Source organism: Pongo abelii, chromosome 6, assembly GCF_028885655.2.
Source record: "Pongo abelii isolate AG06213 chromosome 6, NHGRI_mPonAbe1-v2.0_pri, whole genome shotgun sequence".
Taxonomy (NCBI): Eukaryota; Metazoa; Chordata; class Mammalia; order Primates; family Hominidae; genus Pongo; species Pongo abelii.
This window is the reverse complement of record NC_071991.2, coordinates 60,509,982-60,537,861: the sequence shown is the minus strand read 5'-3', so window position 1 is coordinate 60,537,861 and position 27,880 is coordinate 60,509,982. Positions and strand designations below refer to the sequence as shown.

The window sequence follows — 27,880 nt, the reverse complement described above, 5'->3', positions numbered from 1 at the left end:
AACCCGATCTCTACCAAAAATACAAAAATTAGCCAGGCATGGTGGCACACGCCTGTAATTTCAGCTGTTTAGGAGGCTGAGGCAGGAGAATCACTTGAACCTGGGAGGCGGAGGTTGCAGTGAGCAGAGATCATGCCATTGCACTCCAGCCTGGGTGAAAGAGTGAGACTCCATCTGAAAAAAAAAGAAAGAAAGAAAGAAAGCAATTGGTCTGAACCTTCCATCAAATGCCAAAAATGCATAATTTAATTAGAATTTAAATTAAAGCAAATAAGCAAAATAGTCCAAATTTTGGAGATCATAACTAACAGTGTTAACTGACATACTTTTATTAATAATGCAAATGTAAAAGAAATGTGCATACACAAATGAATTTAAAATGGAAAATAGTTTCGAGACTTTTTCAGTATTTGTCTTACAATGAATTTAATGTTGATCATTTAAATTTAAGATGAGCATATAAATCAGAGCAAGATGATTCAAAAAAAGTATTTAAGGCTACCAAATATATTTCATATCTGACTTCAACATCAACTTTGATTGTTTAATTTTGGTTTTAGGGCCTTTTCACAGAGTTCTAATACATCTGAAATATATACCTTAAATCAACTACCTATATTATTTCATGATGTTAATTGGATCATAGCATTTACTTGCATTAAAAATTATGCAGTGTTGGTTGGAAAATCAAGTGAAAAGATTGAAGGAAAGTGGAAGAATGGTGGAATAGAATGATTATCAAACTCTTGTTGATTTAAAGTTAGATATTTAAGTAGAGATGAAGTTTTATTATCTTTCTGATACCAAAATCTGTTAATATTCTAATAACTTGATTTCCATTTATGAGAGACAAGTTCATTATCTGAAGTACTAAATACATTGTCAGTTACAATTAGAGTGGTTTGACAAGGATTTTTTAAATTCAGTGGCAAGTGATACAACTATAGTATTTTTAATTGTGCTGTGTGTTTTAGGTATTTGTGAAGTGTCATTTTGATTATAATCCATACAATGATAACCTAATACCTTGCAAAGAAGCAGGATTGAAGTTTTCCAAAGGAGAAATTCTTCAGATTGTAAATAGAGAAGATCCAAATTGGTGGCAGGTTAGTATGCTTCTCAGAAGTTCCTCAACTACTTTTCTAATTTTAATCTTAGATCTGATCAATATCTGAATATTCAGGAAGAATATTAGCATTTGTTACAATGATTTTTCCCACATGAACAGCTCCTGCTTCATGGCTACTAATTTTGTGGACATAAGATCAAATTGGGAGGGAATTTGCAACTTAATAAGTACAGAATTAACTAGCCTGTCGCACTAACCCATTGGTTTAGGGATTAGACCAATTGGTTTTTTTCACATGGGTAATTGCATTAAAATATGCTATTGGCCAAGAAGAACTCACTTGGGTCATCCCTTTTCAAAAGATACTTGGGTTTTGTTTATTTTAAGTAGGAGACTTTTACTGTGAAATAAGTGTGTCTCTTGTCTCCTCTCCCTCGTGTTCGTTCATAGCAAGTAAAGCATAATTTCTTAAGTTCTTAATGTCTATTTGCTCCCCTCTTCTCAGATATTGGGAAATGGAGGTTCACTCTATCAGTTTTGTTTGGTTTTGGATTAAAATCTGTGTATATGGAAAGAGATGTGTATTATCACTGCATTTTTCCCTCCTTTTTTCAGAAGATCTGTTTAATGGTATTCTTTTTTCTTCTCCTAATGCAGCTTTCAGAAACCCCTAGCAGCAGTAATAAGTCTATTTTTGTAATTGTTTATATTAGCTAACAACCACAATATTCAGAACTGGAGAAACTGACAAGTCAGGAAGTCTGAAATGCCTTAAACTATCAAAGCAAATGAGAGTTTTACTAAAGAACAAGGAGTAAGAGGAAAGGATCCAGGACTTAGCACCAAATTCTAAAATTAACTGAGATGTTGGTAACTCACATTAGCTCTAAAATATAGATCTACTTCTAAGGAGAAACATATCACAGAATGAGAACAATCTTACTAATGTGTCCTTAAATTTAACTTAAAACATTATGTATAAGTGCACTATGTGTTGAGACAGCTAAGAAATGGGTAAATTAAACAGAATCCGTGATTTCAAGAGGTTTCCCCTGAACTTTTTTTAGATCCCTCGTTTAAAAAATCTCTCTGTGGCTGTTTCCTTTATTGAATTATTCCAGTTTTCCTTCTTTTTTCTTTTTCCTATGAATACAATCTCTTAGTTTTCTCTTCTAACCTGTCACCATTCTCTCAATTTCTCCCTGCATTTTGATGGTCGGTTACTTTAATTCTGTTTTTCAGGATTTTAATTGCTAAAAGTTATACTAGATTTTCTATGCTAGTTGTAAGGATAGAAATACTAACTTTGTGAGATAAACCACTAACAGCCAGTTCTCCAGCCACTATTTTAAAATATTTCTCTTTGGAGTTTATTTTAAAAGTTAGCTATTTTACATTAGGTGAAGTTTCGCCTAGTTTAAATTTATAAACTCTTGGGATATTCAGACTCCTGGTAGCATAAATTAAAATTTACACTTTATATTCCACATAGTATCTCCTTTTCATTTGGTTTGGCCTGAAATACCAACATAGTAGGATTAAGGTTGACAGTAAATGTCTTACTAAAGGGTGCTAGATAAAATGTCCTGTTAATACATCTTATTTAGAGTAGCATTTTCCTTTTCTAACTTAGTATCATAAATAAGAAGTTTTAGCAATTTAATTTGTATTTTGGTCCCCACATTTCACTACCAGATGACAGATATGAAGAATTTTAGGCGCCAATTGATTCCTCAGTGCTGAATTGTTTAAATATCTTAACTAACAATGCTATGGATTTAAATCTCAAGGTTGTTTTTAAGAGCAAATGTGACTTTTTTTACTGACCACTGCTTGTCTTACTTAATAGAATATGGTCTTAAATTTTGGTCACTGAGATGTACAATTCATTAATTTGATTCTAGGCTAGCCATGTAAAAGAGGGAGGAAGCGCTGGTCTCATTCCAAGCCAGTTCCTGGAAGAGAAGAGAAAGGCATTTGTTAGAAGAGACTGGGACAATTCAGGTGATGAGCTCTACACAATAAGTAACAAGCAGTCCTTTGTGACCACCTTTCTTTGTCTCTTTTGTCTAAATAAGCAAATGCATTTATTTAAAATATGTCTAGAATGATCCCTCCCTCTGCTTTCTCTCGCTCGTAAGTAATCTTTTTGATCCCGTTCTGCCACCTGCTGGTAGAGTATCAAAATTCAGTGGCTTAACTCACCCCCACCCTCTTTTGCTTCCTAGGATGCAACATTGGGGAGATAATTCTCCCACCCCTATAAAATACTATAGAGCAATTTTTTCATATTCTGACATACTGCTTAAGTTATATTTGTTTTATCATCCTTCAGGACCTTTTTGTGGAACTATAAGTAGCAAAAAAAAGAAAAAGATGATGTATCTCACAACCAGAAATGCAGGTAGGTTTTAAATACTTTTTGAGAAGTCCAAGTGAAGTAGCCATATGTCATTTAGTGTGGCATAAACTCTGGATATACAGCTTTAAGTGAATGTAATTCAGATTAGTACCTAGTTGCAAGGGGCTGACATATGAGCACATGGTGCAATATAATATAAATTATTTAAAACCCACATTATGTATACTACCATGTGCTTTATTTTGTGAGTATAGTTTACAACATAAAACAAATTGGTTAAGATTTTTGTTTGTCTTAATGAAGAAGCAGTATCATAATTGAAACTATTTGTCCAGAGAATTTTGAAATAGTAATTTGTGTGCCATTTCTAAAGGGTAGAATGCCTTTGTCAAGATGTTAAAAGAGTTACGTTTAAGGGTAACTGTATCCTGCCATAACACTGACCATGATACTTTTAGAAAAATAGCACTGGACCAAATAAATCTTAGTCTGATCTAATAGAATTCTGTCTTAAATCTTTTAGTCATACAGAAAGAAATATTTTTAAAAAGAAAGAAATGGTAACTATGTGAGGTGATGGATATGTTTAATAGCTTGATTGAGGTAATCATTCACATTGTACACATTCATGAAAACATCAAGTTGTACACTTTATATACAATTCCTGTTTGTCAGTTATACCTCAGTAAAGCTGAAAAGATTTTTAAAAACAATGTAAAATAAGACCCCAGACCTGGAATGGCTACTCATTTGCTATTAAAAATAAATAAATAGGAAGGAAGGGAAAGAATGGAAACTACTACATTTATTCTTCCCAGTTGCAAAGGATGACAGAAGTAAAAAACAGCTCTATGAATCAGAAATTTCTGGAGGCTTAATCAAAGGAGTTGGCAGTTTTAAAAGTACTTTCTTGACTTCAGAGCTACCTCTATGCTGGTAATAAACTAAATAGCACACCATAAAAGAAAATAATATAGAAGGAAGAAGTAGGCTTGTTTTCTCTTAATATTGGTTTAATCTACTGTGGGGAAATTGTGCAAAGAAAGAGTTGCTATTAGGATAATAAGCTAAGGAAGGAGTGTTATTACTACAGATTGAGGGTTACAGTAATAACAGGTAATATAATATTTCAAATCATCACTTTGGCCCTATTATTCATAAAATATATGCCCATAAGGCTTTTTTGCAAAATAGAAAATTTGTAATTCTCCCATCAACTAAGATTATAATTTTGGATTATGTTTCCAGTGAAACAGTTGGACCTAAAATTTATTTTATATGTAAATTTCAAAATATTAATATTTAAATATATGTTGTCAGTAAATGTCAGTATGTTGAATTTTCTAATCAAACTGATAATTGTAGATTTGCCATACAATATTTATTCATTTATATAATTGGAAGGTCACTCGTTCCGTAGAACCTACTTAAGCAACCACACTAGGTTTACCCCGTCCTCTGTATTTGCTGCATGCTTTCTATATATACTGGTTTGTAATTTGATTATTTATATGAAAGGATTTTTACTGACAAATTGATAGTAAGTTTCAGTGGATAGAATCTCTGATAAATAAGGATAAAACGTAGAATTTTTCTAGCTTGATTAGATTTTTTTTTTTTTTTTTTTTTTCGAGATGGTGTCTCGCTCTGTCACCAGGCTGGAGTGCAGTGGCGCAATCTCGGCTTACTGCAGTCTCTGCTTCCTGGGTTCAAGTGATTCCCCTGCCTCAGCCTCCTGAGTAGCTGGGACTACAGGCGCGCACCACCACGCCTAGCTAATTTTTTGTATTTTTTTAGTAGAGACGAGGTTTCACCATGTTGGCCAGGATGGTCTCGATCTCTTGACCTCGTGATTCGCCCACCTCGGCCTGCGAAAGTGCTGGGATTACAGGCATGAGCCACCATGCCCAGCCCGATTAGACAAATTTTTAAGGGCAAATGGATGGAACCAGATGTTTAAAGCAAGATATAAAATAATTTACTGGGGCAGGCACAGTGGCTCATGCCTATAATCCCAGCACTTTGGGAGACTGAGGCAGGAGGATCACTTGAGGCCAGCAGGGCAGGCACAGTGGCTCATGCCTATAATCCCAGCACTTTGGGAGACTGAGGCAGAAGGATCACTTGAGGCCAGCAGTTTGAGACCAGCCTGGGCAACATAGCAAGATCCCATCTCTACAAAAAAAATTAAAAATTAGCTGGGTATGATGGCTCATGCCTGTGGTTTCATTTACTTGGGAGACTTCCTTGAGTCCAGGAGTTCAAGGGTACGGTGAGCTAAGATTGCACCACTATGCTCTACCCTGGGTGACAGTGAGCCCCGGTCTTAAAAACAATAATAAAATAATTATTATTTATTGTACTTTACCAAATTTGTAAAAACAAATCTATGCTCAGTGGGTACAAGTCAAGTGATATTTAACTATCAAGACAGCTAAGCCATTACTAGACAGAATTGCAGAGATTTCTTTCATGTACATAAAGGTTGACTTTGTTTCCCATTTCCTTTTTCATTTAGAATTTGATCGTCATGAAATCCAGATATATGAGGAGGTAGCCAAAATGCCTCCCTTCCAGAGAAAAACATTAGTATTGATAGGAGCTCAAGGTGTAGGCCGAAGAAGCTTGAAAAACAGGTTCATAGTATTGAATCCCACGAGATTTGGAACTACGGTGCCATGTAAGTTTTCTGTGTTTTCGTTGCTATGCAATTGGCAGGAAAGAATATGGGCATATGGAGGAAAGGGGGATTATTATCATTAGTTATTGCTATTCCCAAATAAGTTTTCTTTATGGCAGTGAAAGTGAACAAGTAAAAGACATTGAAAAATTTAGTAATTCTGTAGCTGTCTTGAAATAGTGCTGCAGTGCTGTTGGCTTGCTGTCTGGTGGCAAGTGCTTCTGTAAACTATTTAGTTCAGAAATGTTAGAATTAAATGCCTACATTTAAGACTTGTGGCAAGATAGGCATTTAGGATTTTCTTGTACTGATGTCTATCTAAAAAGTTGGATTTTTCAACCATTTTAGTGTAAAGAAAAGGGGAAAGCTTCTGACCCTTGGACATACCCAGTGGTGGCAACAGCTGTGTGAACTTACATGGCCTGGCTTGTAGCTCTCAGTCGTGCAAGGTCATAAACCTGATTTTTGATAGCACATAAGACTGATTCATCTTTTACTGCAGGCAGCATTCATTAAGGTTACAAAGTCTGATGTATAGAATAAAATAGTACTGATGAGAAGTACAACCGTTAAGTGAACCAAACACTCATTTTATGGTCTTTGCATTCATTTCTGTTTGCATATTTACATAGAAAGTTAAATCATCATGTCAGAAGTATGCTTGATGAGAATGGAATTAGATCAAGGAATTGGATGATGTTAATGATTTACTGTAGTGACTAATACATAATACACATTTGTCTCTGACTGTAGGTCATGTTATATTCTGGGTACAGGTTCCTTATTAGATATATGATTTGCACATATTAATACTTTCATTCTTTGTTGACTTCTCGTGTTTTTGATGGTGTCCTTTGATATACAAAAGTTTTTCATTTTGATGAAGTCCAATTTTATATATCTTTTGTTGCTCATGCTTTTCATATCATATCAAATATGGTAACATATCAAGGCTTTCCCTAACCCAAGGCCACAAAATTTTACTCCTGTATTTTATTTTAAGAGTTTATACTACTGACTCTTACATGCAGATTATATGATCAATTTTGTGTTCATTTTTGTGTCAAATGTGAGGAGGGGGTTCCAACTTTATTCTTTTGCTTGCACTTATCCAGTTGTCACAACACAATTTGTCAAAAAGAATAGTTCTTTCCTCCAGTGAATTGTCTTGCCACCCTTTTTGAAAATCAATTGATTGTAAATGTGAAGATTTATTTATAAACCCTCAGTTCTGTTCCATTAACCTAGATGTCTGTCCTTATGCCAGTCCCACATTGTCTCGATTACTGTATATTTGTATTAAGTTTCAAAACCAGGAATTGTGAACCTTCCCAACTTGTTCTTTCTTTTTTAGCTTGTTTTGGCTCTTCTGGGTTCCTGACATTTCTATATAAATTATAGAATAAACTTCCAGTTTCTGCAGAAAAGGTAGCTAGAATTTTAAGAGGGATCATATTGAATTCTAGCTACTTTTTCTGCAGAAACTGGAAGCTTATCTTATAATTTATATAGAAATGCCAGTAACTTGGCCTTGAGGACTACTGCCATATGTTTTGTTTTGTTTTGTTTTGTTGAGATGGAGTCTTGCTCTGTTGCCCAGGCTGGAGTGCAATGGCATGATCTCGGCTCACTGCAGCCTCCACCTCCTGGATTCAAGCCATTCTCCTGCCTCAGCCTCCCCAGTAGCTGGGATTACAGGCACCCACCATCCTACCTGGCTAATTTTTTTTGTATTTTTAGTAGACACTTGCTTTCACCATGTTGGCCAGGCTGGTTTCGAACTCCTGACCTCAGGTGATCTGCCCGCCTCAGCCTCCCAAAGTTCTGGGATTACAGGTGCTATCTTAACAGTATTAATTCTTCCAGTCTATGAGCATAGATGTCTTTCCATTTATTTAGGTCTTCATTTTAATGCTGTTTATGGTTTTCATTCTACAAATGTTATGCTGCTTTTGTCACATTTATTCCTGAGTATTTTTTTCTTTTTTATTCTATAGCAAAAAGTATTTTCTTAATTTCCTTTTTGGATTGCTCCTTGCTAGTGTATAGAAATAAACTGATTTTTGTGTGTTGGCTTTGTCTTTTAGCCTTATTGACCTCATTGATTCTAATTATGATTTTTTTGTGTGGATTCCTCAGGATTTTCTATATACAAAATCATGTCATCTGCAAATAGAGATCGTTTTACTTGTTTCTTTCCAATCTGGGTGCTGTTTATGTTTTTGTCTTGTCTACTTGCCTCAACTAGAACCTGCAGTATAATGTGTAATAGTGTAATAGAAGTGGCAAAAGTGAACATCCTTGTCTTGTTCATGATCTTAAGGAGAAAGGAGAAAGCATTCAATCTTTCCGTTTTAGCTGTGGGTTTTTCGTAGATGCCTTTCATCAGATTGGAGAAGTTCCTTCTGTTCGTACTTCGTTGGCTTTTTACCAAGAAAGGGTACTAGATCTTGCCAAATGCTTTTTCTTTGTTAGTGGTTCATATGATTTTTGTTTTTTATTGTCTTCTATTGATATGATGTATTACATTCATTGATTTTTATATATTGAACCAACCTTGTCTTTTTGTGGTAAATTCCATTTGGTTATGATGTTCCGTCTTTTTTTGTATACTTCTAGATTCAGTTGCTTGTAATTTGTAAGGATTTTTGCATCTATATTTATAAGGGATATTGGTCTATAGTTCTCATTCCTTGCGATGTCATTGTCTAGCTTTGATATGGTAATTCAGGACACAGAATGAGTTGTGAAGTATTCTTCCCTCTTTCATTGTTTGGGAAGAGTATGTGAAGGATTAATTACAATTCTTTCACTGTTTGATGAAATTCACCCATGAAGCCATTTGACCCTGGGCTTTTCTTTGTGGGAAGTTTTGATTATTAATTCAGTCTCTTTACTTGTTATAGGTCAACTTGGATTTTTTTTTTAATCAGTTTCAGGATTTCTGCAGGGTTCTTAGTAATGTTTTTTCTTTCATTTCTGATTTTAGAAATTTGAGTCTTCCCTCTTTTATTCTTAGTCTATGTAAAGATTTGTCAATTTGTTGATCTTTTCGGACAACCAAATGTTGCCTTTGCTGATTTTGTGTATTTTTTCTACTTCCTAATTTTTGCTATAATCTTGATTATTTTCTTTCTACTTGTACTTTGGGTTTATTTTACTCTCTTTCTGTTTTTTTAGATAGAAAATTAGATTATTGATTTGAGATCTTTTTTAACATAGGCATTCACAGCTATAAATTTCCCTCTAAGCACTTAGTTGCGTCTTAAAGTTTTTGGTATGCTGTGTTTTTGTTTTCATTCATCTCAAAGTACTTTTGTTTTGAGTGTTTTTTTTATATATATATATAAATAGGTTCAATGATACATGTCTCTGTAGATGGCTACAGAGACTTTAAAATTGTAATCCCGAATATACAACTATGCAACACAGACCAATTAGCCAGATCTAAAATAATAAACTGGCTTCTTAAGACAACTGTTCTGTTCCAGCCCTTCTTCCCTCCACAGTGACCCTAAACCTTGCATGAGTACAGTTAATATGGCAAAACGGGAACCCATCTTTGTGACCAAAAGTAAAAACCGAAGAAGAAATAGCAATTCATCCATTAGTTGGTGAAAGCAAGAAATGTAGTGCCCTTCACTGTGCTGCTTACTCTTACTCATTTTGTCCCTATTCTTCAGCCCATCCATGTTATCTCTTAATATGTTTGAATTCGCCATATGATTCAGCTCTTCAGTGCTCACCACAGTGCTGATCTTTTTCCCATCAGTAGCTTTTAAGACAATTATCAAGGGCTTAAAGCCCTCCACAGAACCTTTTCTTAGAATGAATGGGTTTAGTTCAACCATCATACATCTTCAGGGTAATGAACATGCTGCTGGACAACTGGCACTCTGGAAGAGCCTGGTCAGCTCTGTCTGTAACTGTGCTCTTCAACAGCACCATCTCCTCTCAAAGTATTTTCTTTCACTTGTGATTGCTTGTTTGATCCATTGGTTATTTGGGAGTATATTGCTTATTTTCCATATATTTTTGAATTTCTAAAATTTTCTCTTATAAAATTAAGGTGATTTAACTTTCTTTATATATTACAAAATGATCCTAAAATAAAATAGAAAAACATTGTTATTTTAGGGAAATGGGCTATGTTATGCATCCTGTTTTCAATTTAACATTGACATCTTGACATCTTGAGCTTAGTTAACAAATGAAGTATTACTTTGTTGATTGTTTCTTCATTATTTGAAGAGCAGCTAAAATTAAGAATTTTGCCTATCATAAAAAATTACTTCTAAAAAATCACATTGTGTAGTTGCTCAGTATAGAAGTCTAAGGAATCAGTTGTAGTCAAACCTTCATGTTCTAATTTCTCTGTTCTAGAAATGGAAAGCAGTTTAAATATGTGGCAACGTAGATTGTTTTTTGGAGTGTTAGTAGAGAATAGGATTGTAGTTAAAATTCACTTGTAAACTAAAGAACATTTCTCTAAGAATTAAGATTCCCTCAGCATGGAGGTAGAGGTAATACATGTACATATACATATTTATTTCAAGCAGCACGTTCCCCTATATGGTTTCACTGTAGGACTTCACCGAAAAAACAGTAATTTTTAAAATTAATGTTCACAATGTTGAACCAAGTCCTATTACGCATTTATTTGGGGAGTTAAAAGTTGCCTTAGAAGTTTTATTATACACACCTTTGGTGACTAATTCCAGAAACCTTAAAGATCACACAATTTTAAATATGAAAAGCCATCATAACATCTTGAAGATTCTCAAAGATACTTTATAAATACTCTTCACAGTAGTCTAAGACGACCACTCGCAAGGTTGAGCCAGAAAACAAGGGGAAAACAGGAGTCCTATTATACATAATGATCTCATTTGACCCTTATTTTTGAGCATGAGTTTGAAGTTCATTTTGTTCTTATAAAAGTTTTCTATGTCTTATGCTTATTAGAAATAGTCAAAACACGGTCATCTTTTTATTTGGATTACTTTCTTAGTTTAGTTTGGTGTAGTTATAATTCCATCATTTATTCTGCGACTACTTAGCTAATAGAAACAGGATACTTCTTATATCTGATCCAGCAAAGCCCAGAGTAAGGCTAAGCTTGAAATAACACACTCAAAAATTACTTTTCTTCTTCAAAGCTGTTGTTAACAAAGTTGTCAGAGAGTACACATTTGCAACAGTTTAAAAAATGGTAATAACCGTTCCTAGCACAGACCAACTTGCAGAGGGTTGTATGTCTCTGAAAGTATTCAAAGCTGTAAAATATCAGACAAAAGGATCTCCTACTTCTAAATTTTGACTTGAGATATTCAATCTCATTTTCCCAGAAATAATGGGTCAGAGGAGAGGAGGTTAATAGACCATAATAATAATGAGGCGGCTAGCTCTACCACTGAAGTGTAAAATAGAACAATTAACATTTGGGAATATCAATAAACAGGAAGCTAAAACAAAGGGTTGGTTTTGAGGTAAGATAAAAGATAGGTAATTTGTGGGTAAAACTGCACTTTACAAAATTGGTATTACAACTAAGAATAGGTGAACTTTGCTTGCTCACCTTTTGGGGCAGTTAGGAAGTGTTAACGTGGAAAGAAAAGATGTAATAGATTCCTAAGGAGGAGAGTGCTGGTCAGTTGAAAAGATACTCACTCACAACATGCCTCAAACTTATTAACACTTACCATAATTAAGAACTTCATTGAAGGCTCTGCTGCTAGGTAAATACATTTTGAGTTTCAAAGTGATTTTAAGAAGCATATTTTTGGATACAAATTTTATTTGGGGGACTACCTCTTAAAATATTCCTCTTAAGGTATCAAGAAACTTTTTCTATTAAAGGGCCACATAGTAAAGTTTTAGGCTTTGCAGTCCATACAGTCTATCACAATTACTACCACCATTTTAATGGGAAAGAAACCATGTATGATACATAAACAAATGAGTATGGCTGTGGTCCAATAAAACTTTATTTACAAAAATAAGAAGCAGATCAGATTTGGTCATAGCCTACAGTTTGCTGCACCCAGTGGAAAAATGTTAAGCCACCCTATGTATTTTAGTCTATTTTTTATGCCGTACAATTTCTTTGTACAAAAATCTCAACACTGTTTTATTTAGTTACTTCACGGAAACCAAGGGAAGATGAAAAAGATGGCCAGGCATATAAGTTTGTGTCACGATCTGAGATGGAAGCAGATATTAAAGCTGGAAAGTATTTGGAACATGGGGAATATGAAGGAAATCTCTATGGAACCAAAATTGATTCTATTCTTGAGGTTGTCCAAACTGGACGGACTTGCATTCTGGATGTCAACCCACAAGTAAGCTGCTTGGATTCCAAAGCTGTTTTATATTTTATTTTCTGTGGAGTTTTTTTCATGTGTATCGGGGATGTTGGGTTGGGGTTGTTTGTTTTGTCAGGGTGGAAAGGTGACTCTTTCCCTCCATTACCTTTGGGTGATAGAGAATGTTATTATGTATACATAGCTAGTTAAATAAATCTCTGAACAATTAGCCAACAGAGGCTTGGGTGGCAATAGAAACTGTGTGATTAGATCTACGGTAGAAGTTTAGTATGTATTTATTTACCTGTTCAAGTAATGCATAAATGCTTGTGTTAAGAAATGTTAAGTTTAAAACTCAAGTCTGCAATATAAAGAATAAAAAATTAAAGTCACTCCCCCTCCTACCTGACACACATGCACACCTCTACACTATTCATTTTATTCTTACTCTATATTTCTCTCTCACCTACCCCTTCCCACTCCACTACACTCAGCCCAACCTCACCTCCCTACTCAGAGATAAAAATTGTTAGTAGTTTCTTATGTCTCTTTCTAGTCATTTCACTATGCCTTAAGTACAAATATATATAAGGTAATGGGTTTTCTGTTTTTGTTGTTTCTTTTTACATAAATGGAAAAATTCTATATAGATTCTTCAGGGGTTTTATTAAATAATACTATTTCTTGGAGATCTTTTTATGGTAGTTACTGTAGAGCTTTTTTTGTTTGTAATTGCTATATAGTACTTTATAGTATGAATATATATTCATTTAACCACTCTCCAATTAATCAACATTGAGGTTATTTCTACTTTTTCAGTATTAACAGAATTCTACAATTAACATAAAAAAGAGTTTACATCACTCTTGATGATTTTTGAATCATTGTTTTATACTTTCATTTGTTCAAGAGGAACAGACTGAGTTCAAAACAAAATAAATGGATCACTGTTTTAAGAAAGTACTATATGGAATGAGAAGGACAGAACAGGGATAGGTATTAAGTTATGTGCTTTCATCCATAGAACAAGTGCAGACAGCCTTTGATTTATACTAAAGGGTAGCAGAATTCTAGTTCTAATGTTGTATAAATTGGCTTATAATTATTCTTTTACACAGGCACTGAAGGTATTGAGGACATCAGAGTTTATGCCCTATGTGGTATTTATTGCGGCTCCGGAGCTAGAGACGTTACGTGCCATGCACAAGGCTGTGGTGGATGCAGGAATCACTACCAAGCTTCTGACCGTGAGCTAACCATACGATTTTCCTTCTAAAGTCTTTCCTTTTCTTTTGAGCATGTTTAACTGTTATCTAATTTATTTTTATTTATTTATTTTTGAGGCAGAGTTTTGCTTTGTCGCCCAGGCTGGAGTGCATTGATGCGATCTCAGCTCATTGCAACCTCCCCATCCTGGGTTCAAGCGATTCTCCTGCCTCAGCCTCCCAAGTAGCTGGGATTACAGGCGTGTGCCACCAGGCCTGGCTAATTTTTGTATTTTTAGTAGAGACAGGGTTTCACCATGTTGGCCAGACTGGTCTCGAACTCCTGACCTCAGGCAATCTGCCTACCTCGGCCTCCCAAAGTGCTAGAACTACAGGCGTGAGCCACCATGCCTGCCCAACTCTTAGCTAATTATGCTTATGAAATAAACATGCTATATAAGGTGCTACAGAATAAAAATTAATTAGATGTAGTTAGGATCTGGAACAGTATTCTTTTACTTGAAAATCTTTGTACACTTTATTTTAAATCAAAAGTTTAGTTCCCCTTTGTAAAATGAAATGGACCAATATTAAAATATGCGTATTAATTGAACGCCTTCATTTTACTAGTGGGGTAACTGGGCTCCAAGATCATTAACAGGCATGTTTATTATATGGTTTGGTAAATATTATGTGGTTTGGTAAAGTGGGGTGTTCTGATGTTTAGTTTCGATTACATGTTTTTTCTTTTTTTCCTCTCTCCTTTTTTACTTAATGGAAATTCAAAAATACATACAAAAGAGGGAAAAAATGGGTCCCTATGCCCATCGCCTAGCTTCAATAATCATGGCAATTTCTTGTTTTAATTAGACCCCTCCCCACTTCCTCCTCACCTTGAATTATTTTGAAGCAAATCTTTGATACCATGTCATCCATAAATACTTCAGTATTTATATCTAAGAGATAAAGACATTTAAAACATACCATTAATACAACAAAAATTAATAAGCAGTATCTTACTATCATCTACATGCAGTCTGTATTTGAGTTTCTCCAAGGTTTGTTTGTTGTTGTTGTTTTTTTACTGTTGATTTGTTCAAATCAGGATTCAAACAAGATCAACACATTGAATTTACTCGTTGTCACCTAAATCTTTTGCCAGCTTAATTGAGGTATAATTGACACATAATAAGCTGTGCCTACCTAACATGTACAGCTTGATCAGTTTGGCCACATATTTGTACTCATGAAAGCCATTACAACCAAAATAATGAACATGTCCATCATCTCCACACATTTCCCTGTGCTCCTTTGTAACCTGCTCCCCACAACCTTCCCCCTACCACTCTCACCTTTTCCCCTCACTGTGCTTGATTATATGCCATGAAATCAGGTAGTATTAGTTTTCTTTGTTCTTTTTCAAGTTGATCCATGTCTCTTCTTTCTGAATGTGTGAAACATACTAAGTGTTTAATGTCTTTGCAGATTCTAACATTTGAGTCGGTTCTGGATTGGTTTTGATTGAATGATTTTTCTCTTTATTATGGGTATATGTTCCTGCTTCTTTGCAATCCTGGTAACTTTCTTTGGATGCCAGACGTTGTGAGCTTTGTTCTAGGATGCAGTTATTTTGAAATAGTTTGTTTTTTTCAGGTCTCACTTTTTAAATGTGTTAGGTAAGACCCAAGCAGTTCTCATTTTAGGGCCAGTTATTCCCCACAAATAAGGCAAGACCCATTTAGTACTCCTACCACAGGGCCTGTGAGTCATGGGGTTTTCTGTTCTGGCTCAGGGGGAATAGCTACCATTCCTGGGTACCTCTAATCCTTTCTGGTGGTTCTTTCTCAGCTTCAGGTCATTGTACCCATGTGCAGGTTGGTACTTCAGCTGAATGCTGGAAGGGGACCTTCTACAAATCTCCAAAGTCTGTCTGTGCTGCTCTTCCCCTCCGGCATTCCATCTTGCAAACTCTTGCCACCTGGGTCTCCCTGGACTCAGCTCTGTCCTCAACTCAGAGTCCTGTAGGCTCCTCTGGGCTCACTCTCCCCATCCTACTGCCCAGAAACTCTTTCAAGCCAGGAAGCTGGGGTAATCATAAGACTCACTTCATTTGTTTTCTGTCTTTCTGTGATCTGTTTTTAATATCTTGATGTATAGTGTCTTAAAAAGTGTTGTTTCATACATTTTGTCCATAAATTAATTGTTAGGTGGGAGAGTTAGTCTGGTGCCTGTTATTCCACCTTGGCTAGAAGCATACATCCCTTTAGTATCTTTTAATCTGTATATTCTCACTGCCACCCTCCCTTCCCTCTCTTTTCACATTGTACTTTAGTTGTTAAAAAAAATAAATAAATAAATAAATAAGTCACTTATCCTACAGCATGTTCCATAGTCTGGATTTTACCCATTCCGCCCCCATTGTATCATTTTCCTCTATCCCTTCTATTTCTTTTAAACTGATAGGTCGATCTAGAGGTTGGTCAGACGCAGATTCAGGTTATTCAGGTTTTTGGTTGGTTGGTTTTTGCAAGAATAATTCATAGGTGGTACTTGTTTTATTACATCATGAGGCATATGTCAGGCTTTTTGTCATAAGATTAATCAGTGGGGTCAGAAGTTGTTAGCCTGATCTATAAAGTTCCTCAGTAACTCTTTACCTACTGGTTTTAGCAAACTTTATTGATCTTTGCCTTGGATAAATTATATTTTTAGGGATGGCAAAGTGGTAGTATTCTAAATTTGTCATTCCTTCTACATTTATAAACTAGAATTCTTAAAAAGAACTTTTCCTCATCAAGTAGTTGATTATTCTGAGGTACGATTGATACAGGAAAGGCAGGATACATCTTTGATACTGTCCTTTGTAGGTCAGCTTTGAGTTTATTCCCCAAGAGCCTCTAGAGGTAACAGGTGACCAGCTGAGATTGGATTTGTTTTTTTAGTTTCATGAGCACGTATGTTCAAACTTATCTGGTGTGCTTTATTCTGTTGCAGTGATTATTCTTATTGATGCTAAGATTGTCCCATCATTGACCAATAGGAGCTTCTTCTAGTTGGCCCTTGAGACCTTTTTTTTTTCCAGGACACTGATAGTCTTGGATAGCTTCCTTGCTATCTGGTAGAACAAATGTTTCAGGCTCATCTTGTACATTTTCTGTTCTAGGCCAGGAATCAGCCGTTTTTCCAAGATACTTTGGTTTCTTTTAGGGTAAATGGTGTTTTAAGACCATAATACTAACAGTGCCCATTGTCACAGAGTTGATCACTGCTTCTTGCTAGACCTTTTTATGTGGACAGTGCTAGCATATATGCTTTTCTGTTTGTATATTTGAAGGAAAATATATCATGAATTTATTCTGATATTTTCCAATCAAATTCAAGATTACAGGATTTTTATTTAACTTTTTTTTATCTTATATGTCTAATTCCTTTCTCTTATGCTGAATATCCCTTCTCATAACACTGGAAATGTTAGAATTAGAATATCAAATAATTGCTCATTTGCTTTATTCTACAGTACAAACACAACATTCTGGGAATAAGTATATCAACACAACCACCACTAGTATCATTACTGTGAACAGTCCCCCCAACCGCCCACCTAGTTCTTTCTGTCTTTAGAGTATATCCCACTAAGTATGTACAGTCAGATCACTATGGGTTTTTTTTGTTTTTTTTGTTTTTTTTTTCTGTCGCCAGGCTGGAGTGCAGTGGTGCAGTCTTGGCTCACTGCAACCTCTGCCTCCCGGGTTCAAGCGATTCTCCTGCCTCAGCCTCCCAAGTAGCTGGGACTATAGGCACGTGCCACCACACCCAGCTAACTTTTGTATTTTTAGTAGAGATGGGGTTTCACCATGTTGGCCAGGGAGATCACTATGTTTTAAAGTCACTTGAAGTACCTCCTCTCTGTGTATTTAGGTCAGTTATTCTTTTTTAATGTTTAAATTGCGTCTTCAGCAGTAGGAGCCTATTCAACTTGGCTTCTGAGTCTTTTTAACATGATTCTAGTAATGTTTGATAATTCCTTGCTTTCTGATATGACAAGATGTTCCAGATTATTCTATATTTCCTGGCCCAGACTTGGAACCAGCCATCCAGAAGCCCTTGTTTCTTTTAGTGGGAGATAGCATTTAAAGATAATTCAGTCAGTAAGGGTGTACATTAAACTTAGTTGGACATTGTTTTTAGACCTTTTCAGTAACCAGAGGTAGGAAATAAATTTTTTGTTTTTAGAAAACATACATAATTAGTTCCATTTGATAGCTTCAAATGAAATTTTACATTATTCTTCTTTGGCTTTATATTTGCCTTTTTTTCCTCTTATCCTGAAAACCTTGGTTCCTGATGATGTTAACATCATTTCTTAACTTACATGTATATAAATATAAACTAAGTACATGCACATATGTAATTTCTGAGTTATATCTGTATTAACAATGTGATTATTGAAAAGTTTTAAGTTTCAGGCTTTTATTGTTCTTAGGGTGTATCCCATTAGATTGTTTTTTCCTTCAACTTTTGTTTTAAGTTCCGGGATACATGTACAGGATGTGCAGGTTTGTTACATAGGTGAATGTGTGCCATGGTGGTTTGCTGCTCACATCAACCCATCATCTAGGTATTAAGCCCAGCATCCATTAGCTATTCTTCCTGATGCTCTCTCTTCCCCGTGCTCCCACCCTGACAGGCCCCAATGTGTGTTAGTCCCACCATGTGTCCATGTGTTCTTATTGTACACCTCCCACTTACAACCCACTAGATGTTATCTTCTTTAAAGCCACTGAAATAATTCCTTGCTGTGTGGTTAAACCACCAACTTGAAACACAGGTTTATTTGTTTTATTTTGCTTCTGATTTTTAAGAATGGCTTTTTTTAATTTGAATTTAAATTTTGTTGTATAATTCTATACAACATTTTCATTGCTTCAACATAAATCTTAAAACAAATCCAGCTTTTCTGTGCCCTCTCCACTTTGTTTCCTCCCACCCACATAGGCTGCCATTATTGGTAGCCATTTTACCATATTAGTTTCCAGTATAAGCAAGTGTGCCTGTGTATCCTCCTCCCCCCCGTTTTATACATAAATCATACCTTATGTACAAAATGTGCCTGCATTTTTCCAATACCAGTATATCCTAGAGACCACTCTACAGCCAGAGAGAGAATCTTTATCCTGTTCCATCTGTATGGCATACTCCGTTATTGTTAACAGGTGTTTTTTTGTTTGTTTGTTTTTTTAGCAAATCAGATTGCTAATGGCTATAATAGGCAAGAATTGCTTTCAAGTTGAATTGTGGCCTGTTTACATATCTGTGATCAAAGATATTTTAGTTGTTTCAGACTCATTTAGAAATCTCAGTATTAGCTGAAATGTAAGTATTAGGGTCCTTCAGGCCTGGCAGTGAATCCACTTCTCTCTCTACACTTTCTACACAAATGACATTGGTGGGTGCTTCCATCAGCATCATTTACATCATGCCATTGTTATGCTAATGATTTATATACAGCTAGCCCAGACCTCAGAGTTCTGATTTGCATAACCCGTCACCTGCTGTACATCTCCACTTGGATGTCTCACAGACATCTTAAGCTTACCATATTACAAAGTAGCACACTTTGTTTCCCCCAGGAATTATGCTCTCCCCACCCCTCAACTCTGTATCTCCCACAGCCACCCATTTACCTAAGTTAGAAACCTAAGAGCAATTTTTGACTCATTCATTTTCCTCCCTTTTCAAATTCTGGATGATGTAAAAAGCTAATCCTGATTATTTTATCACCAAAATAAATGTCCAGTCTGGTGTCATTTTCATCTCCTCTGTCACCATCATAACCTAGGCAACCCTTCTCTCCAACCTGGATTCCTGCCATCAGTCTCCCTGCTTCCACTCATGGCATGCCACATTTTCACTCAAGGCCCACAGAGGTCTTTCCATATCGTAGGGGTCCTCCATGACTTACCTTGTTCCCCAACCCTTCACCCATTCTGGTCTTCTTTCAGTATCTTGAACGTGCCAGGGTCGTTTCCTTCCTCTGGGTTTTGCCCTGCTGTTTCCTCTGCCTGAATGCTGACCTCCTTATTTTCATTTAGTTCTCAGCTTAACTGTAATTTACTACTCAGTCTTTTTCCAATCACTTTATCTAAAGTAGATCTCTTAAAATTCTTTGTGCCTGTTTTGTTTCTTTCATGGTAGTTATCACAACTTGGAATTTTTTATGTTTATTTCCACTTTATCTCCTCCACTAAAGGATAGGAATCCTCTCTCTTATTCATTGTCATACCCACTGATTCTGAAACATAGTAGACACCTTAATAGGAACTCAATAAATATTTGTAGAATATGTAGAGGTATAGTGAAATTCAAAACACCATCTTATGAAAAGCTTTACTTATGTAGAACCCATTGCTTATGTACTCCCCACATCATTCCAAAATGACTAAAATTACTTTATGAAATATAAACAGTGCCTGGACAAAAACATAAATAAAAGTATGTGAGTATGTGTTTTGGTGGAGGATGAGCAGCATGTAAGGTTAATCTTCAAAAAACACTTCTAAGATTCTCTGATCTTATCTTAGAGAGAGGTAGCAAGTTTGGCTTTGAGCTTAACAGCCACTGCAAATTGGGTTCCATGTTGTACATGGGCCATAAGATAAAAATCTTTCGAAAAGGATGATATAGTGGAGCTGGAAACCAGTCACCTGCAGTAATTCTTTTGGTACTGTAGATTCATTCCAAGATTATTGTCAGCAGTCTTTTAATTAGGAATTTTATCCTAATATCAGTGAGGCAAAAGATGCAGAATACTCATAAATGTAAACATGAGTGTTGTTGGAAAGAATAAGACATGAACAGATGGCAGTATTGTCTTTAACACTATATGGATTAGATTTTGAAGATTAATACCAGAATTACCAGAAATATATCTAACCTATTTATTATATTCACTTCTAGTTGGAGTTTGAGCAAGTAAATATGCATTGTAATACAAACATTTCCTTTTAAAACTCTTCAACAGGACTCTGACTTGAAGAAAACAGTGGATGAAAGTGCACGGATTCAGAGAGCATACAACCACTATTTTGATTTGATCATCATAAATGACAATCTAGACAAAGCCTTTGAAAAACTACAAACTGCCATAGAGAAACTGAGAATGGAACCACAGTGGGTCCCAATCAGCTGGGTTTACTGATGATTCAGTAAGGTTAACAATGAAAATTAAACTTTTAAAAAGTGACTGCAACAAATAAACCTTCTACTGAGAAAATACATCACAGATAGAAGATTATCTGCCAAGTCCAGGCATTTTTATGGTGTAGATTGAAATAATAGTACACTTCTGAATTTTTATATAAAATGTGGTTGGAAGGTGTACTAATATATAATTTATCTTAATTTTTCTAACTTTGTATGGATAATCTTTCTATTCCTATCACATAAAGAAATGCGTTGAAGCATTTTGTATGTGTTTTGATTTAGTACCCTTGCCTTTTTCATCAAAGGAATTTTCAAATCATTCACTCTAACATTGGTCTCACATTTTCACTGTGATAATGAATATTACTTGAAATAGTTTTGTAAAGCTGTCATTTAGTTCAGTATTCAAATAGTGAAGGGTTAGTCTTAATAGAAGAAAATATAGTTATTGACCTTCCTTCTTATAAATTTCTTACAAAAGCAGAATTTTAATGTCAGTGTTATAGCTAGTCTACTACCATCTAAATCTGACATCAAAAGTCTGATCAGTTTACATATTTTCATTATTTCAGAGATGTATGGCTATCCATTCTAATTTATACAGCTATATTAGTTTTGTCTCTTCATTTCTGTCTTTACTGAAAAATTGAAGAGCAATACCTTGCACTCTCTTATGAGGTTATTCTTTTTATTTGTTGCAGTGATATGATGCTAACTAATTTAACATGTACACAGTAAGCTCTGGGGCTGGAAGCAAGGTCATGCAGACTGAGAGAGTGCCTTATCCTGTAAAACCTTACAGCAAAATGACACTTGAAGAAAGTTTATTTTCACATGTAAAATTTTAACTGACAAAAGGAACCTACTACTTTAAACAATGTTTTTATTAGAATGTGGTCAGCAAATGTATCATGCCTCTGCAAATTTTAGTGATGTTTAGAGATGCCTCTAAGTTTGCAGTTGGAGGTTTTTGTGAATAATCAACGTGCTTTTAGAAATGTGGTGTGATCCTTAGGGTACCTGTTCTGTCTGTTGTGTTGAGAACCAAATCCATTGAACAACTTAAAAAATTGGGAAATAATTGTCAGCTATTTTGTATACATACACACAAAATATATACATTATATAATATGTATATTATGTATTATATAATATATATTAAATAATGTTTTGTATATTTTTTACATATCTGTTAAAAAATGTACTTTGTTTTTTTGTTTGTTTGTTTTGAGATGGAGTCTCTCTCTGTCACCCATGCTGGAGTACAGTGGCGCGATCTCAGCCTGCTGCAACCTCTGCCTCCCGGGTTCATGCGATTCTCATGCCTCAGCCTCCCAAGTAGCTGAGATTACAGTTGTGTGCCACCATGTCCGGCGAATTTTTGTAGTTTTAGTACAGATGGGGTTTCACCATGTTGGCCAGGGTGGTCTCGAACTCCTGACCTCAAGTGATCCACCCACCTTGGCCTCCCAGAGTGCTGGGATTACAAGCATGAGCCATCGCACTTAGCCAAGAAGTGTACTTTTTGTTTAATGATTACCGAAAGAAGTTCTCCTTTAGAAGCATTGACTTATACAAATTCCCACATTCACCTCAGTTAATGTCTTCCTTTAGGATTCTTGGATAATAGAAATTCTTCCTAAAACATATTCAGAGATGCAGCTCATTATTAAATTAAGGTAACCACCTTCTGTATTGTTGCTAGCTTTTCATGTAAACATTATTCACACTTTAAAGGGTTAGGTGTTTAAATATTGATGGTCATCTTTGTCTGGTGCTAGGTGCCAGACACCTGGCTGCTGAATTTGTTTTTTCCCTCACCAAAGTTGTCATTTGGAATGCCAGCTGGGAGGACTTTGAGGGAAAAGAAAATGTATGACAATAGGCAGTATTGACACATTGTTTAAAATTTTTTTCACAATAAAACAAAACACCCAAGTTGTCATATTGTTAAAGTTGGAAATCTGTAGGTTTTTCTTTTTTTTTTTTTTTTTTCTTTTTTTGATTCTAGATTTTATGGCCAGAACACAAATTCACGTTTCTTGTCCCAGGACAGGGAATTGGTGACAAAATGGATTATACTATTTTAATAACAGTGGAAACTTTCAAACTATGTGTATTTACACCAAATTCTTGGCTTCTCAAAGCAACATGAATTAAAGCACAGTATCAAGGTGATGCCCTATGACTTAATGTTTCAACACACACTTGAAATTTTAAGAGAAATTTCAGTTCTCCACTCAGGAAATGTGCTGTATTCTCTAATGTACTTTCATGCTGCAGCATGGGGCCTCTTTAAACAGCTTTGGAATAATTATAGCAGCACAAGAAGTTTATCTGCAAGATATTTCAATCATCTTGGTACAATAGATGACTTTTACATCATGTATATTAGCCTTATGTGATATAAAATGTATTACTTAGAAAATATACTTAAAGGAATTATTTCTATTATAAATGGTATTCATGATTGACTACTTAATTAATGCACATTAGATTTCTCCTAATATAAAATGAAATGATGCAGTTTAGTTCATTTCAGTCTAGATGCCAGTGCTAACAAGAATACAGTTAGATAAGTTCATTGTATTTCAGTGAAGAATCATTGAACTTGAAACCCAAGTCCCATATTAATCTGCAGGAATGAGCAGTGCTCTGCTGGGGCAAAAAGCCCCAGAGGTCCCAGGGTTCTTCCTAAGTAATGAGAGTATAGCTGTGATGAAGGAAATGTGAACTTCTCTTTTGGGAAGATTTGCGATAATTTGCTTTATGGAAGAGAAAATGGTTTAGAGTGGTGTTGAGCAATTGTTAAGGGTTGAAATAGACACACACATGCATGTGCTTTTGGGAAACATGATGTGCCAACGCATTAATGTGCCTGAGGGCTCCTTGTGCATAGGTCAGTGTCCACATTTCAGCACTCAGGGCATGACTGTACACAACCTAAGACTATATATATATTTTTTCATTTTCAAATGTACAAATACCCATAGAGGTGATGTGCCTGGATAAGTCATTTAACCATAACTTAGTGGAATAAATGTGATGGCCCTACAAAGTAGAATTTTCACTTTCATTACAGCCATGCCTTTATTATGCAGTCTCCATTTCTGTGTGATATTTGGTAATATCACATGTCAAATACATCAGGACTTTATTTTGGCTAACTCTAACTATACAATTGCTGAACATAGCTTTCTGAAATAGAAATTGTAAGAGAAACCCAGTATGCCTACAGCAGTAGTAGCCTAAACCCTAGATTCTAGAATACCGTAAATTTATAGTAGTTTTTAAGAAGTTTCCTTTAAAGCAACAAATAGATTATTAAGGCAAATTTAGATAATAACCCAAGTTAGCAATAAAACCGTGTGACATTATAGATTATGTCCAGATACTAACTGCTTTGACCATAATATCCCAATGACAATAAAAAATGATCCTTGCTTTAAAAATTATTAAATGGTACTTATTTTTATGTATAACAAGTGTCATGATCCCAGTGACTGGAGTTGATTTTCAAGGTGGATAGCCATAAAGTTAGGTAAAATTATTTTGAATTGGCAAACTAAAGATAACAATTTTGAAAATTGCTCAAAATAATAATCTACTTATATTTTACTTTTGTAACTTCTGAAACAGTACTCCATTATCCAGAAATCACAGGCTAGAGAGCCAATAATTTTGTAGTGATGAACCTTAACTAAACATGAAAAAGGCAATCCTGAAGTTTTATGTACATAGATAGCAGTTCATTTTTTAAATGTTTGAGTTGCCATATATTATGTATGTGTGTATATATATATATACAGCTATGTGTATAATATGTAAAATTCTCCCAAAATGTATGAATATAAAACTGAATGTATTCATTCATGTAATTATAACTAGCATTCTAAAATTTTTAATTACTCCCATTTCTTTGACATTCTGAAACTTTTTTTAGATTGTTTTAAAAGGCTCTGGTTCCACCTTGAAGCTGATAATCTTTCTGAAAAATATATGAGAAACTCAGAAAGTAGTCATTATTATAATAATTTTAATTTTCTTAGGGAAAAAGGGCAGGGTTCTGGATGGAAACCCCTTTGGAAATTCTTATTTAAACTTTTGAATGAATCTATAATATGATTCAGGCTGAGATTATGATACCTGCCCTTGTCTTATTTCAAGAGGTTTGCTGTGAGAATTCATGTAATAACATCTGTAATATATTTGGAATTTTTGGGAGAAATTCGTTCTTTTAAATAATGGGATTATTGTATATAGTACAAATGAATACTCACAAAATTTAAGAATACATTTGACTAATAATTGAGCATCTTGTCAGTTTTTATGCAAGCATATATTGTATACCTGAGGAAGATGACAGTTCTATAATTTTTTTAAGGTAAGGTAATTTTTAAATTGCATTTTTGTTCTAACGTTTTGCAATTTATATTCTTTTTAAAATATTTTCCATAATTCATCATGCTACCTTCTGTGTTCTTGGAATGGTTTTTGAAAAATGCACAGATTCGAACATGAGTCCTTAATATACTAAACAGTGAAAGAATGATGATATCTCATTTCTAAAGTGAGCATGGTTCACACCACTTTGGCAATACACTGCAGTACTTTTTAAAAAATATTCTCTAGTGATAAAAGTAAAGACAGGGTACTGGCCAAGATCCTAATTCTGACTTCTGACTGTGAGATCTTCGATGAAATTTATATTTCCCTTTATCATTACTATTCTGCTTGTTAAGTAAGGCTAAGTTAATATTTGTCTTCGCCTTAAATTCTAATTTGTAATTTGTAACTCTGGTGTGGTAACTGTTATATGCTGAACTGAAAAATCCTTATTAGGCTACTTTATCTGTTGTCTTTTAGTTATTTTAAAGTGTACCTCTTTCTGAAGTAATGTAGTGAATGGTGAATACTTTTCAGGAATTCTTCTTCCAGTTTTAAAATAGCCCCAAAGATAAAGTTCCATCTGGAGGAAGGTCTGTTCTGCTCTTAGTCCTAATCAGAAAGTCCCTTTTAGCTTATAATCCCATACTAAATCCAAACCCTTAGCAAATCCTTGCTGCCAACCAGACCACTCACAAATCAAACAAAATGTAAGCAAGCAATCCAGTACTCGGTTACACCAGAAGACTCTGATCTTTGCCCCTGAAAACTGTCCTACTTTATCCTTATACCTGAAATCACTGCAGCCCTATTGTTTTACCCATACCATTAATTTAAAAAGGCATCTATTTCTTTATAGAAAGAAACATTCACAGTGAGGTCTTAGTTTGTGAATCTCAAAATCCAGATATGAATCCACTTTAGTTATTACTTTCTAATTGCTTCTCAGTCATTGGCTGATAATGCAGTGGTGTGATAAATTTGACTTATCTCCACATACAAAAGTCGATCAGAAGGAATAGTTCTCTTCCTTTTTTCTTTTTTTCCCCTCCTACTGGCTCTTACTGTTTTCTAATGTCCAATGTAAATGGAATGAACATATCTATAGTTAAGGTAAATGCCACTAATAAAATCAGAAGATTGAGTGATTTACTGCTTGTAAAGCAGCTGTCTTTGAATCTTATGAAATAGGTGGTGTTGCTACCACAGAAGCCAAAAAGGTCTTAAAATTGGAAATAGATGTCTTTATTGTACTTCAGCCAACAGCAAGCCAGGAGAAGGAACATACATAAATATGACAGGTCATATATGAAATTTGGCTCTCCTCCTATCAAAGTAGCCTGGGAGCTTGGAGGAAGCCTAATTAACTGACTTAAACAGGAAAAAAGTATACTCATCTGATGTAAAAACTCATCAGCTGTAAATTACCGACATTAAACCAGAAGTCATTACCAGTTAAAATATGTGGTTTTCATCTTATTCTTAAATAGGAGAGGTGGACAGTAGTGTAAGTAACATTGCGTTAAAGACATGAAGCTTGTCCAGGTAAACATGGTCCAAATGAGAACTGCCTCCATCTTTTCAGGTAGAACCAGATTTCAGGCATAGCCTAGCTACATCTGTATTTGAAATACAATAAAAATACTTCTTATGTCTCTGTATCCTCTTTTAAAAAGAACTGCTGACTGGCTCCTGTCTCTTCAGTAACACTGATTTTTTTTTAAAGAAGTGATATGTTGGACTCTGTTGTAGAAGAATGAGCACTAGTATTCAGCAACAAGTGCAATTTCTCCGTGTTATGTTGAGCTCTGTTGGAGCCTATGGTGAGTATTGATGTGAAAACCTTGCTGTGGCAATTTTTTATTCTTCCTTTTCCCCCCACGCCAGTTCGTTTTGGTAAATCTTTTATTTGAACACAAGACACATGCTTTTTTAAACCTCTAGTTTTTGAAGTAACTGTAGAAGAGAATCTTTTAAAAAAAAAGGAAGGGCAGAATGCTTGTTAGCAATCTGAAAATCAAAGCTGAACAAGCTGCTTAAAGTTTCTGATTAAGAAGTTTAAAAAGAAAAATTAATTGCTACTGCTTTCCAGGTAATTGTATTATTAGTTTCTGTATAAAAGAAACATTATTGCTGGTGTATAAATAAAATTTTCCTGTAGTACAATTAAGTATTGATTTTTCAGAAACTGTCCCTATAAATCTTTTCACATATTTCCCTGTGCTGTCCAAAACAAAAATTATTGAAATGTCTAATCTGTGAGATTATATACTCCTGGTAAAATATTTTTGTATATATAAAGAAATATTTACTATTGGAAAAAAGTGTTTCATTTATAGGTAGAACTAAGGTTTAGAGATAATAATGGAGGATATCTGATTAGCTTTGATAATTTTTTTTAACTGTTTGCATTTTTTAACTTTTAGGTTTGGGGGCACATGTGAAGGTTTTGTTACATAGTTAAACACGTGTCACAGGGGTTTATTGTACATATTATTTCGTCATCCAGATACTGAGCCTGGTACCCAATAGTTATCTCTTCTGCTCCTCTCCCTCCTCCCACCCTCCCCACTCAAGTAGACCCAGTGTCTGTTGTTTCCTTCTTTGTATTTATAAGATACTATCATTTAGCTCCCACTTAGAAGTGAGAACATGCAGTATTTGGTTTTC

The 27,880-nt window shown here is 35.0% G+C and overlaps 1 protein-coding gene across 16 annotated transcripts in view; it reads left to right on the top strand.

The window, feature by feature from the left end:
- PALS2 (protein associated with LIN7 2, MAGUK p55 family member) overlaps positions 1-21,081 on the top strand; it is a 105,744-nt gene extending 84,663 nt beyond the window's left edge. For all 16 annotated transcript variants that reach the window (XM_024250373.3, XM_024250374.3, XM_054559378.2 and 13 more), the window contains 7 exons: positions 975-1,106; positions 2,974-3,073; positions 3,405-3,473; positions 5,950-6,111; positions 12,250-12,452; positions 13,535-13,663; positions 20,643-21,081. In XM_024250373.3, the coding sequence (XP_024106141.1) occupies positions 975-1,106; positions 2,974-3,073; positions 3,405-3,473; positions 5,950-6,111; positions 12,250-12,452; positions 13,535-13,663; positions 20,643-20,819 (972 nt within the window). In that variant the 3' untranslated portion in view covers positions 20,820-21,081. The remainder of the gene's footprint in view (positions 1-974; positions 1,107-2,973; positions 3,074-3,404; positions 3,474-5,949; positions 6,112-12,249; positions 12,453-13,534; positions 13,664-20,642) is intronic.
- The last annotated feature ends 6,799 nt before the right edge of the window (positions 21,082-27,880 follow it).